The 13,161-nt window shown below is 38.0% G+C and overlaps 1 protein-coding gene across 1 annotated transcript in view; it reads right to left on the bottom strand.

The window, feature by feature from the left end:
- The window catches only part of MALRD1 (MAM and LDL receptor class A domain containing 1), a 295,081-nt gene that overhangs the window by 80,975 nt on the left and 200,945 nt on the right, over positions 1–13,161 (bottom strand). Inside the window, exon 31 of the mRNA XM_076332119.1 lies at positions 4,915–5,072. Coding sequence (XP_076188234.1) covers positions 4,915–5,072 — 158 coding nt within the window. The remainder of the gene's footprint in view (positions 1–4,914; positions 5,073–13,161) is intronic.

Here is a 13,161-nt window from a genome sequence, read left to right as displayed (position 1 = left end):
AAAGTGAAGAAATAATTATAGGATGTAATACTGTATTCTCCCCTGAGGTTACCCATGTAACTGAGAGTTTGAAGCATCTTCTGGGTCAGGAAGTATGTTTAGCGTATACAAGATTTTTGGGGGCCTGTGTAAACATACACGACACACGAAAGGTAGAGCAAATTCTCATGGATATGAGCTCCCTAGAGCCCCAGAGAGCTACAGCTGTGTGGTGCTTAGTGCCTCCAGAGACTCCAACACCTCCTTACACAGCATCCTATGAATTGTGTACAAGCTAGCCTGGTAGTGGAAACTATATAACATGTGAAAGAGGAAAAAGCTAGCAAGAAGAATCCCACTCTATGGCATGTGATGAAAAAAAACCTGTAGCAAAGTCCCATTTAACAACTCTGTATCTGTCAGTCTGGGGAGATTGTGCTCCAGCTAATACCCATCTAGTTGTGGGCTAAATCCCATCATTTTAATTTAAAAGTAATAAGCATGTATTGTACTAACTAGTCACTATATCTGTCTATTCCTCATTCTGTGCTGACACTGTTTCTAGATCGCACACACAATCAAAATCACAAAGAATAGGAACCAACAAAAATAGAGCTATCACTTCATTCACTGCAGAGTGAAAAGCTCAGGAGTGAAGATACCCAGTACATACTTCACGGCGATTTTAAGAAGAATTTAGTGCGATAATCTGCATGCAACGAATGCATGAGTGAAGCTTTTATACTTGCTTCTTGGTCTTTCTCCAAGGTTCCTTTGCCAGATGGTTCATTTTTAGTCCCTATGTGAACAGCATTCTTTAGCAAATCCCATTTCCCTGCCTTAAAATCATGACTCAGTTCTAATTCTCCACAGCATGTTCTGTGTGTTAGAAACTCCAGAATTCTTTTTTCAATTTCTATTTCATTTTGGGGATGGGGAAAGTGCATGTACTTTTGAAGGTCATGAAATATAAACTGCTATTTTCTACTTAGTCATCTGCAGTTACAGCTCATGTGGCTATGCTGTACCCTCATGCTGACTTTTCAAGACAACGTATTATCTTCCTGATCTTGTCTGTCTCTAGCAGTTGGCATGCTGGAAGGTACTATGTTCCATCTGGAAGGTTAATTAACTGCCTAATAACCTAGAAGCCAATGTGGATCTGAAGGGTGCATAATAAGAAGTGTATTCTCCCATCATCACCATCATCTTTAATCACCGGCCAAGGGAGCAGGAAAATCTTATGAAAGACAACCTGTATTTTCACTTCACTAGGCACCAGAGACTTGTGTCAGCTGAGGAAACTTCCCACTGACTTCAGTGGGATTCACTTCAGTGAATAATGATACTATGTTTTCTGCTCTACATCCTTAAGATCATGCCTTTGAACTCCTCGCATTCCTTGGCAGTCATCATTGCACATCTTCCTTGGGCTGAAGCTACACCAGAGGCAGACTGAAATTGTTTCTCTAAAGCCCACAAATCAGATTAGCAAAATTGTGTCACAATTCACTGTCACAATAGAGAAGCACTTTAAAAAATTTTCTACCTGTTTTCCCTTTTTTTCTTTAAACACAAGTTTGAAGTAATAAAAAAAATTAGTCATTTTTAGTAAAATTGACCTGTCCTATACCAAAATTTACTATACCTCAGTTCTGTTAGTATCAACAAATACCAAGGCAGAAAACTGATATATTAGAATTATACTATCACATTGGGAATTAATTTTGGTTTTAATTCTCAACTGTATGACAAACTCCTGAAGTAAACGGACAAAGATAGACTGCTGAAGCTTAATAAAAGCTGAATGTTTTCTACCTCTCTGACAGATGACCAATAGGATCCCCATTAGAATGAAACAGATGTGAAAATCACTTCCATTTCTTGCTGAAACTTCTCTCCTTCTTCATTAAATGCAACTAAATAGTCATAAAAATGTAAAGAGAAATGCATTTTTTAAATTTATATAATGCAGTAAAAATTGTTTATATTAAGAGTTATTCTTGTTCAGAGCATATTAATTGATATATTAGTCCAGTCATGTATTTAATGCTGAATAACTCACCTCTCAAAGGCTGTTACCATATACTGCTAAGGAAAGTTAGTGGTTTTGTACTTAATCATTATGAAACAACTTTTTTCTCCTCTTGGCTAACAGTTGACTAATGTCCTGAAGCACCAGTATTCAGATCTCTTTTAAATAGCATCCATTCTATGTTAATGCAAGAGTTGCTGTAAACATTGTGTCCTTTTTAAAGATAATAATAGCCTATGCTTTTGGTTTCCCTATGAACAAATTACAGAGTTTATGACAATAGAATTCTGCAATTGAAATGTGCATTGTGAATACAGAAGAGAAGCACTTTTAATTCCTTTTTCTCTATTCTCAGTGAATAGTTCCTTTTCTGGGTAAAAATAAGATTATTCCCATAACTTCACATTATTTTGTGTAGTTCTACCACATCTACTTCCTACACCAAGACATCCTTCATTTTTGTCTTTCTTTTTTACAGATTCCCTGTATGTCATTTTAATCACATATATCAGTATGATCTATCTCTGCAGTCCTTTTTTTTAAATTCAGACTTGACCAGATAGCTGTATTTCAGATAATAGTTATAACAGCAGCTTTTGTACTGATGTTGTTATGTTCTAACACTTTATTCAGACTTCCTACTACAGTTTGACTTTTTTCACCTCCAGTGCAACCTGCACAAAAATCCTCACTGAGCTTTTGAAGTTTTGGGCTGTTGGTTTTGTTGTTTTTCTTTTTTGTTCTTTTAGGCTTTTTTTCACTTAAATGGCTACAGTTCATTTATATTCTTGATTTAATAACAGCAACAGTTGATGTTGAAATACACTATTAGTTTGATAGAAAAAAGCAAGATGTCCATAAGGGTAAATTTGGTTTGTGATAGGATGATAAATCCTTGCTGAGTACTTCAGTCTGTTATGGATATTGTTATCTGTTCCTACATAAAGAGTACAAGTTGCAAATCCATAAACAGGGAACCTTATTTGTATGTGGGAGTAAGACATTTCTTTATGGATCTCTTTATGAAACTGAAGGTAATGAGAGTTAATTAAACTAGTCTGTTTGAAATGCAAAAAAAAATTAAAAAACAGTCTCTGTTTGGCTGTCTGCCTACTAGCTCACATATAGGCCACACACACATCTACTTACTAATGCTAAGTGTTCTGTGATGCTTGAAAAACTTCAGAAGCTCCTTCAAAAAAATCTTATCTGCATTTTTGCATGCTATAATGTCCAGGATACTCGAATTTAAACAAATAGCTAATCTCACAGTATTTCAATTACCAACAGATCCAAAAAGCAATTGCTGTTTGCTTTTTACTTCAATTTAATCTGGAATTGCTCTCGACCTTTACCTACTATTTTGTTTTCTTAGTCTTAATGTGCAAAGTTTGTGTATGTGGAAGGATAAAGAAAGAATGGACTTGAAGACATGGTGGAGTATTTTAAAAGCTATATTCAGATAATAAAATTAGAAGATTGCAATATAAATTCTTCTTAAAAATTCATCTTAAATAACTAAAGTATCTTTGGGAAGAATACATTTTGAGCATTTTTATTCACTGAATAGAAAGAAATGTTAAAATAACGCAATTTGAAACTCATTTTAAATGTTTGAAAAGCAGAAGTATCTGCTACTTATACTAACTTCACGTAATACAAGTTTTTTTCTTTGTTATTATTAATTAAGTTTATAGCAATACTCAGAGTACCCATGAAGTAGGTGCTGGACATAAAAATGAGATGCAAACGCCATCCTGAAAAAAATTGCTTACAAAAAGATAGACAAAAGGTGGAATGAAAGGTAACATTATTCTTTGGCTGGATATAAGGAGAAGCCTTTTCATGCTGGACAGTCGAACAGTGGCAGAGGTTGCCCAGAGAGGTTGAATAGTCTCCATTTATGGGAGTTTTCAAGACTGGGTAAATTCCTGAGCCACCTAGTGTGATCTTGTAGCTGACCATGCTTGGAGCAGAAGGTTGGACTAGAGACCTCCTGAGGCCCTTCCAACCTGAACTGCACTGTAATCCCATGGAATTGTGCTATGATTGTCCTTTATAGTGGAGAACCAGACCAAAGACAAACAGAGTAAGTACAAAAAGAGTGGTCCAAACTTTCTGACTTAATTCCAGGTCCAAGACCACAAATATATTCTTGCTCACTTTTAACATAGACTAATTTAGTTCAGGAGTTTGATAGTATATGCAATTTTTTTTATTCTGTCACACAGTAAAACTGACATAACCTGTATTTTCAAAATTTAACAAACTGCCACAGAGAGGAGCCTTGCTCAAAAAAAGGCACCCATGTAACATATTTATTCAGTGAGCCACATGAAATGAGTTGTTTGCCAAAGGTTCACATACTGCTTGGACTTTTACTAGGGTACTGAACAACTAAAAGTGTGCCCATTAAGGATGCTTGGGGAACAGCAAGAAGGCATTTTCATGGAAGCTTGAGCTGTAATTGTTAATATGGTTAAATGCTTTATTTCCAGTTATTTTAATCAAACACCCTCCATACATGGTGATATTAATATGTTTAAAACTTTCTTTTAAACCACATCTTTTGTCCTAAACATTGGAAACTGCCTCTATTTTATGTTAAAGAGTAATTGTGCAGAGAAGATCTGTGCTGATGTTTGGTAGGTTTAAGTATGTCAGTCAAACATGCAATGTTAATTCTTACTTATGTAGCAAAAGAACTTCAAGTGGAATTAAAACTAAAACAGAATGGTCACTTGATCTTATCAGCAAAAATTTTGTATATAGGTGTAACTGCAGTGAAGTTGTGATGAAGTATGTTAAGATAAGCTCTGAGATTTTGCTCCTTCTAGACACAGAAATGCAAATACTACTAAAGCAAATATTACTACTGGAAGAAGTGCTATTTCTCTTACCTTTAAGACTCCTGTTTGCCTAGAAGCAAACATCCAGAACCAGAAACGAACCCTACAGACCCCGAAGCTAGCTGGGAAGAGTTTGGTAGTAATTATCCTCGCTCTGTTTCCTTCCTTCTGGGCAGATGAGTTTACATACAAAAAATGCTGTCCTTTACCTTAGTAAAAAGATAAAAAACATTTATAGCTTTTCAATATTACTTTATGCTTCAGAGCATAAGCATTTTTACACACACAGATACTGGTATCTTTTACCACATATACCCTACCTTGGTTGTACAGAGATCTGCCATGTTAACACTTTGCTTATTTCTGGTTTTTACATACAATATTAACATAACCTTCCTCAGAGCTCACTCTGCCTTTTTTATCCTTGTGTAAATAGTTGATTTGTATTTGAATAACAAATTTAAAACAAGTTGCAAACAAAAACACTCACTCCCAGACTCTAAGGATCAGTTTGAATGTTGACATTGCAGGAGTCAGGAGCACCCTTGCTGATAGCTCTTACCCAGGAAAATTCTCTTTTGTGCAGTGCGGCAGTAGAGAACATGTCAAAGCCCTGAGGCTTGTTAGTGGGTCAAGATATCCACATTTCCTATTGTTCAGCTGCTGCTGAAGAACCACAAGGTAGCATAAAAGAGAATTCATCATTCAGTTTCAAGCAGAAAAAGATGCCACCCTCTTACACCCCAAAAGGGGCCTGTCACCTAAAATTAACACATACCATCAAAAGCAAGCGGTTGAATAGGCAAATCAGACTGCTGACATAGGGGGTTTTTATTAACTAGCAGTAGCCCCTTCTTTGTCATCACTTTAATTCCAACTGCTATGGTAAAAGCAAGGTTTGGTCCTGCATGGAGAGAAGAGTATGACAAAACTTCTCTGGTGAAGAGAAGAGATTTTTCACAAAGAGGAGGGCACCTGTTGGGGCCGTCCTTAGCAGACAACTTCCTCCTAAATCCAAAAGAAGCAATACCTGAAGATCAGAGCTGAGTTAGTAGTTGTTTTGGAGTAGTTGAACTACTTCAAAGAAAGATTCAACCCCATGGCTCAATTCTTGTTCCTGATGTAAAAGACTGAATTCCCCTTCATTACAACCAGATCAAGTTTTTATATTTGTGTTCTAGCACTTTTTTCAGTTTTCATTGGGAACGGGGTTCTGAAATCTTTCCAGATTTGGTCTCCCTGTAACTTCACTGACAGCATGCTATGGTAGCAGGTAAAGCACAGTGCGCTCTTTCTAATCTAGTATGGAAGTGATGCAGCTGTTCTGGCTGCAGCTAAGGCATCACTTCCCAAAACCAAAACCAAAACCAAACCAAAACAAAAAAATCCCATTCTTCTAGGTCAAGACCATAATCGGGCTCAAAAACAAAGCTTTAGCTTAACTTTGCAGTCCTTTACAAGCAGAAGGCTTCAGAGTGACTGAGACTTTCATCAAGCTAGACTGGGGTTGGGAGGGGCTAGGAAGGTATGTCAAGATCCAGGTAGTGTATTTTATCTAAGGTAAGTTCATTCCTGTCCGAATCCCCTTTGCTTTTGTAACTGTGGCTTTTTTTTTTACTCCTGGTAGGCAGAGGGTGGTGTTAACACGTGCTTGAGAGCTGGCTGGACACATGCTGCTATTCGGTGAGGATCAAGTAGGGAGTAGCCGCAACAATGTTACAGTAACCATCAATGGATGAAATGCACAAGTCATCTTCACCCATGCCACGTGGCAACGGCCACTGCAAATGGCTGCGGAAGCTCTGAGCTCACAGAGAGCAGGTCTGGGCAGTCTGGTAAGGCTTTTTAATGTAGTTTTACTGACCAAACAGCTTTGCTGTCAAAACAGGAGGGTAGAGATACATTTTTTATCTAAGCTAAGGGGCATAGAGGGCACTATGATCAATCTATCCCCTTCAGACAGTTCTCCTGTGGTGGGATATACTCCAGTACAGACAGTCTGTACTCCAAAATGCAGAAGGGCAGCCCTCCTGGTAAACATCCTTGCATTACTCTTGTGGAAGAGGCATTCCAGTTCCTGAGAGGCATGAGTGTCCTACCTGTATTGCAGAGTTTATGTAGAGCCGTGGCTTGGTGTGCTTGTGTGCCGTCTGCTGCAGAAGGCACACATACCACACCTTTGGGTCATCTGGGAAGCTGATCTCAAGGACACCATGAAATACAAATATAAATTAGAAAGACTGTGTATGCGCAAATATACCTTCAGTCCCTGTCTGTAAACTGGGCAAAACAGTATCTTCTAAGCTGTGGTATCTCTCTACTACACCACACCTCCAACTCTTGCAGAAGTCAACAAGTAGGAACTTCTGCATATGAACTCCAAACATTACTGTCCCAAACCACCCAGCTCTTCTTTAATAGTATTCAGAAAGTCAGCCAATCAGTCCTATCTGTCCTTTACTTACATAAATGTATGAAATGATGGAACACATTGGTAAGGTACTCAGAATTAGTAGGGCTGCTTACTAAGCTTTATTTCAGCAAGAACTTTTTAAGTAAGCTCTCTCAAAACTCTATTTTCAAACTTTTAAAACACCTCAGTTATTCTGATGAAAGAACCTTTTTTTTTTTTCTGTTGACACTGTTGAAGGTCACACTTAGTCTTCTCAGGAGAAAAAAGTTCAGAATTTTTAATCTAAGGAACGTATCCTAACTTTTCTTTTAAGGGACACAAGACATATAAAACATGATCAGAATCATAATAGTAGTCCAGCCAGCCCCATGTGAGCTCTTCTAAGCCTCTCTGTAAACAGCTGATTAACAAGGGATATATGTGAAAAGATTGATTCCCTGTCAATGAGGACAATTTTTTGCTTTGTTTTATTAACAAATATTAATGACCCTTTTGTAAAGAAGATGGCTATTCCCAAGGAAGGTGATTTTGAATTAAGTTAACTTAACCATAAGAACTTGTGCATCTGCACTATACCATCTTCTCTTTCTTATCACAACAAATTCTCAAATCCTTAAAAATAAACTTGATGCATTCACACCCACTCTGTATACCCACCCCTCATATATGAGATCGTGTATTCTGCAGCTGAATCTAGGAGTGTAGTTTCATATGCTTTGCAATTTAAAGCTTCTCAAATCTCATTCTGCATTAAAGTAAAATAATTCAAGAATGCAGATTTGTGAAGAATAAGGTATATGATTTATACATCTGTGTGGGATGTAACTTTTAAGAAGGTATGACTGTAAAGAGAACAGCAATTGTGAAGGTCTTGAGGCAGATGCACAGAAGAAATGTTCAATGAACTAACTGTTATTCTGGAAAGGAAAGAAATATTTGTAAAACAAACTGGATAGTGATGGACCCAACTTAATTTCTAAAATTTAGCTTTTTCCTATATTGAAAAATTATTAAAATAGTATAAGCATCATATGCTAAGGCATGATCGCTAAATTTTCTGGCAGACTGATGAAAGCCCCCCAGCTGGCAGCCTCATTATAAGACCTAGAAGGCAAATTATTTCCTTTTCCTACAACTTTTCCATCACTAAAAAAAGTTTGTGTTAGAACAAAAATAAGTTTTTTTTCAGCTGTAAGATCAATATGAGTTACAATCTAGCACTTATTAGCAAGGTGGCAAATTCAGATTTTAAGAAAGGAAAACCAGAAAGCTGCTCATTGCTGTGTTACTTCAAGAGTCAGACCCACTTGGACTGGGGTGAAAATATCAAAAATTATTTCCCATCTGAAGTGAGCTGCAGTTATTTCTACCTAAAATTGATTGCAATTTTAGGTCTTTCACTCATAAAGTGAAGCTATTTAATGGGCTTTCAAACTGCTATCCAACATGCCATTCTTACAGACCTGCAAATGATCATTTGTTCAGAGTGAGAATTATTCAGTATGTATCTTGGTCAAAGGAAACCAAGAATTTGGACTATTTGTAAATTGTAATGGCTATCAAGGAAATGTTCTTACTTTCTTTTGCTGTCTTTCAAGCTATCTTATTTGAGATGATGTATTCAGGTGAGGTTATCTGGGTATCAAGTCTCAAGCTTTTTCAAGAAACATATAAATTTTCTCAGGAGAGAAAAAACTATTTGAAAGATTATGATGACAGGGATATACTATATTCTTCATAAATAGAATGGTCCCATATAGTTGCATACTGACCAGCAAACTGGAAGACCAAGGTGCCTGGCTCCTTGGTACATGATATAATATATATATGGCAAAATGATATACAATATATAGCAAAAGTTAAAGAAGATTTTTTTTGCATTTGGCTGAAGTTTTTGAGGTTGAAATGTTCTACACTTGATCAGCTACATCCTCTGAATATTTAAATAGCTCATGGATGCAGTGGCAAAAGGTTGAAAGTGTCCTGTTTTTGAGCAAGAAAGAACGATTTAAGAAGGAAGTGTATGGAAAGGAATATTTTTAAATTTGAGACCTGCATAAGCTGCACACTGGTCAGATTGCAGAATGTTGAACAGGTGAAACATAGATGTAATTTATCACTAAAAGTCTTTGTTTTCAAGTCACAGGGTTTACCATCTCCCAGAGACTGTACCAATGCAATAAGTTAATTTTGTTAAACTGATGCAAAATTTTTTCAAATGAATATTCCTATCCATCTGAAATCTGTAATGTCAATTTAAATTGTACTAGATGAAGCGATATGACACATTTAAACCAATATGAGATTCCTCCACACAAAGTTGTGCCAATAAGCTTAATACAAAGTTGGTATAATATCACAGGCTTCATGATATTGCTATAATGGCATGCATCTTCTGTACAACGGATTTATATGCTTAGTAACTAGAGGAAATGAATTTGGAACAAGAAGGAATTGGATTTGGATCAGGAATGGGCTGATAGATACTTCTGGACATTACAGGTCATCAGTATCTAGGCTGCTGGCAATTCTGACAAGTGATTTCTCTATAGCTAATGTGAGTATTTCTTGCCCAGGTAATTTACAAGTAAATTACAAATCTGGGTAATTTTGCAAGCACATTTGCTCTAATTTTGTTTTCCTTTTGCTTCGCTTTTTATTAACTTTGTTTTTTCTTACAATTGCTGGGTAATTTCACAGAAACAAAGAAGAACCAATTAAATGAGAGAAATTGAAATAGAAAAGCACACAAAATCGCCTTGAAGAGCCAAGGGCTACTGTTTTTTTTGTCATCACACTGCATCAAAGGAACAGCAAGAAAACAAATCAGACTACGGATTTGCAAGGAACAGCTTGCTTGGGACAGATGCAATAGTTTCTACCTCTACCTGTCTGTTCTGTCCCTTTCTAAGAGGAATGAACTTCCACATTTACAGCCTGCAATAGCAACACAAACTAGTACTCATGTCTGCTTTCTCTAAAATAAAAAACTGTGATTTGTGGCAGATAAACAGTTCCCTCATGATCAGGTGAGCAGTTCCTGCAACAGGTGCAGAATCCTGTAAAAGTAAAGGGAGGATAAATGAGTAGGACAGAAACGGTTACAGCCACCCACTGATAAGATGTCTCTGTTGATTTTGGAAACATAAAACACCAAAAAGGAGTCAAAACCTGGAAACCACACTGCTTACAAATTCAAGAGAAAAACAGTAGAGATTGTGATATTTCTACATTGAATACTATTCTTTGCTGATTAGATGGAAATTAAAATAGGGTTTCTAAGCATTAAAGCTTCTGGAAAGGAAAGCTAAGCATTTCTCAAATAGAGATTGGTACATTAATATTCCAGCCAGATTTATTATATTATATAATCTAGATAATATATTATATGATTTTATATTTATATAAAATATATATATTTATATAATACAATATATAATTATAGCTTGATGTCTTCATAACACAGATAACTGTAATTGCCTATCAATACATTTCATTCTCCTAACAATCAATAGGCATTCTGGTAGTAGTCTATCAGCAATATCTTGGGAAACACTTCTGTATTAAGATTTCTGGCAAGCCAATGTCAGGGAGGTAAGTTAAACAAAGATCTTCGGTAGGAACCTTAAGCATTTCACGCGCATCCACGCACACTGCTCCTCAGCCATTCTTTAAGGACCAGTGTATGACTGCATGTTTTTCTAGAATTCTTTAGGATGGTACCGCATTACAGGAAAAGTAGATTATTCAAAATGTTGACAAGAAGAGTACTATTGTAGCCAGTTACATTTTCAGGGAATTCAACTTTTAAAGTCAGACTCTTTGTAGAGCAGAAATTTGCTACTAGAATAGAATAGAAAAGACTATTTCAGCTGGAAGGGACCTACAACGATCACCTAGTCCAACTGCCTGACCAATTCAGGGCCGACCAAGTTAAAGCATGTTATTAAGGGCATTGTCCAAATAACTCTTAAATACTGGCAGGCTTGAGGTATCAACCACTTCTCTAGGAAGCCTGTTCCAGTGTTTGACCACCCTCTCGGTAAAGAAATGCTTCCTAATGTCCAGTCTAAACCTCCCCAGGTGCAGCTTTGAACCATTCCCAGGTGTCCTATCACTGGATACCAGGGAGAAGAGATCAGGACCTCCCTCTCCACTTTCCCTCCTCAGGAAGCTGTAGAGAGCAATGAGGTCGCCCCTCGGCCTCCTTCTCTCCCAACTAGACAAGCCCAAAGTCCTTAGCCACTCCTCATAGGACATTCCTTCCAGCCCTTTCACCAGCTTTGTTGCCCTCCTCTGGATGCATTCAAGGACCTTCACATCCTTCTTAAATTGTGGGGCCCAGAACTGCACACAGTACTCCAGGTGAGGCACCAATGCTGAATACAGCAGAAGAATCACCTCTTTTGACTGGCTGGTTATACTGTGTTTGATGCACCCCAGGATGCAGTTTGCCCTCTTGGCTGCCAGGGCAGACTGCTGACTCATATTGAGCCTGCTGTCAACCACCATCCCCAGATCCCTTTCTGCAGGGCTGATCTCCAGCCACTCTCTCCCAATTTATACTTGTGCCCAGCATTACTCCATCCTAAGTGCAGAATCCAGCATTTCGACTTGTTAAATTTCATCCCATTAATCATAGCGCAAGGCCTCCTGTGCCTCAAAAGAGTCAACAACACCTCCCAGTTTGGTATCATCAGCGAACTTGCTAATAGCGCATTCCACTCCTGCATCTGGATCATTGATAAATATATTGAACAGAACTGGCCCTAGAATTGAGCCCTGAGGAACACCACTGGTGACTGGCCACCAGCCTGATGTAGCCCCATTCACCACGACCCTTTGAACTCTGCCCTTCAGCCAGTTCTTCACCCAGTGCACCGTGAACCTGCTCATCCCACAGTTGGACAACTTGTCCAGAAGGATGCTGTGAGGGACAGTATCAAAAGCCTTACTAAAATCCAGAAAAACTACATCCACCACTTTCCCTTCGTCCACTGGGTGAGTGACCTTATCATAGGAGATCAAATTAGTTAAACAGGACTTTCCCTTTGCAAACCCATGTTGACTGTGCCTGATGACTGCATATTCTTTAAGTATCTTTCAAGAGTACACAGTACAATCATCCTCCCCATAATTTCTCCAGGAACTGAGGTTAAACTAACAGGTCTGTAGTTACCTGGGTCTTCCCTCACACCCTTTTTGTAGATGGGAATAACATTGGCTAGCTTCCAGTCAGCAGGGACCTCCCCAGACTCCCAAGACCTTTGGTAGATGATTGAGAGGGTCCTGCCATAACATCTGCTAGCTCCTTCAGTACTCCAGGATGAATCCCATCAGGCCCTGTGGACTTGTGAACATTCAGCTGATACAGCTGGTCCCTTACAATTTCAGTGTCCACAAGTGGAAAGTCACTGTTCCCACACTTGTGGTCCTCCGACTCAGGGGACCAGGCAGCCCAAGGTCTATCAGTATTATTAAAGACTGAGGCAAAAAACACATTGAATGCCTCTGCTTTTTCTTCATCTTTATTAGTCAGATGACCATCTTCTACAAATATTGGTCCAATGTTTTTTATTCATACTGCAGTTACACTTACAGAAACCGTGAGTATTAGGGCCTGACACACAAGGTTTCATACAGAGATTTCATTTGAACCCAGTGACTATAGAAGTCATGACTATAGAAGGAATGAAAAAAAATACTAATGATTGGTGAGAAAAAAGCAGAGCTGGTGATTGGGAGATGGAAAGAAAACAACGGGTTAAGCTGGGTTCTCAGAAAAACATGAGTTAGCTAGAGGTTAGCAAGATGTCCTAATGTTTTTTTGTCCGGGTGCAAGCTGATATTGGAAACACAAAGCTGATACTTTCATGGAGCTGCCT

This window comes from Aptenodytes patagonicus, chromosome 2 (assembly GCF_965638725.1).
Source record: "Aptenodytes patagonicus chromosome 2, bAptPat1.pri.cur, whole genome shotgun sequence".
Classification (NCBI taxonomy): Eukaryota; Metazoa; Chordata; class Aves; order Sphenisciformes; family Spheniscidae; genus Aptenodytes; species Aptenodytes patagonicus.
Note: the sequence above shows the minus strand (reverse complement) of the source record. Positions and strands in the feature narration are given on the sequence as shown.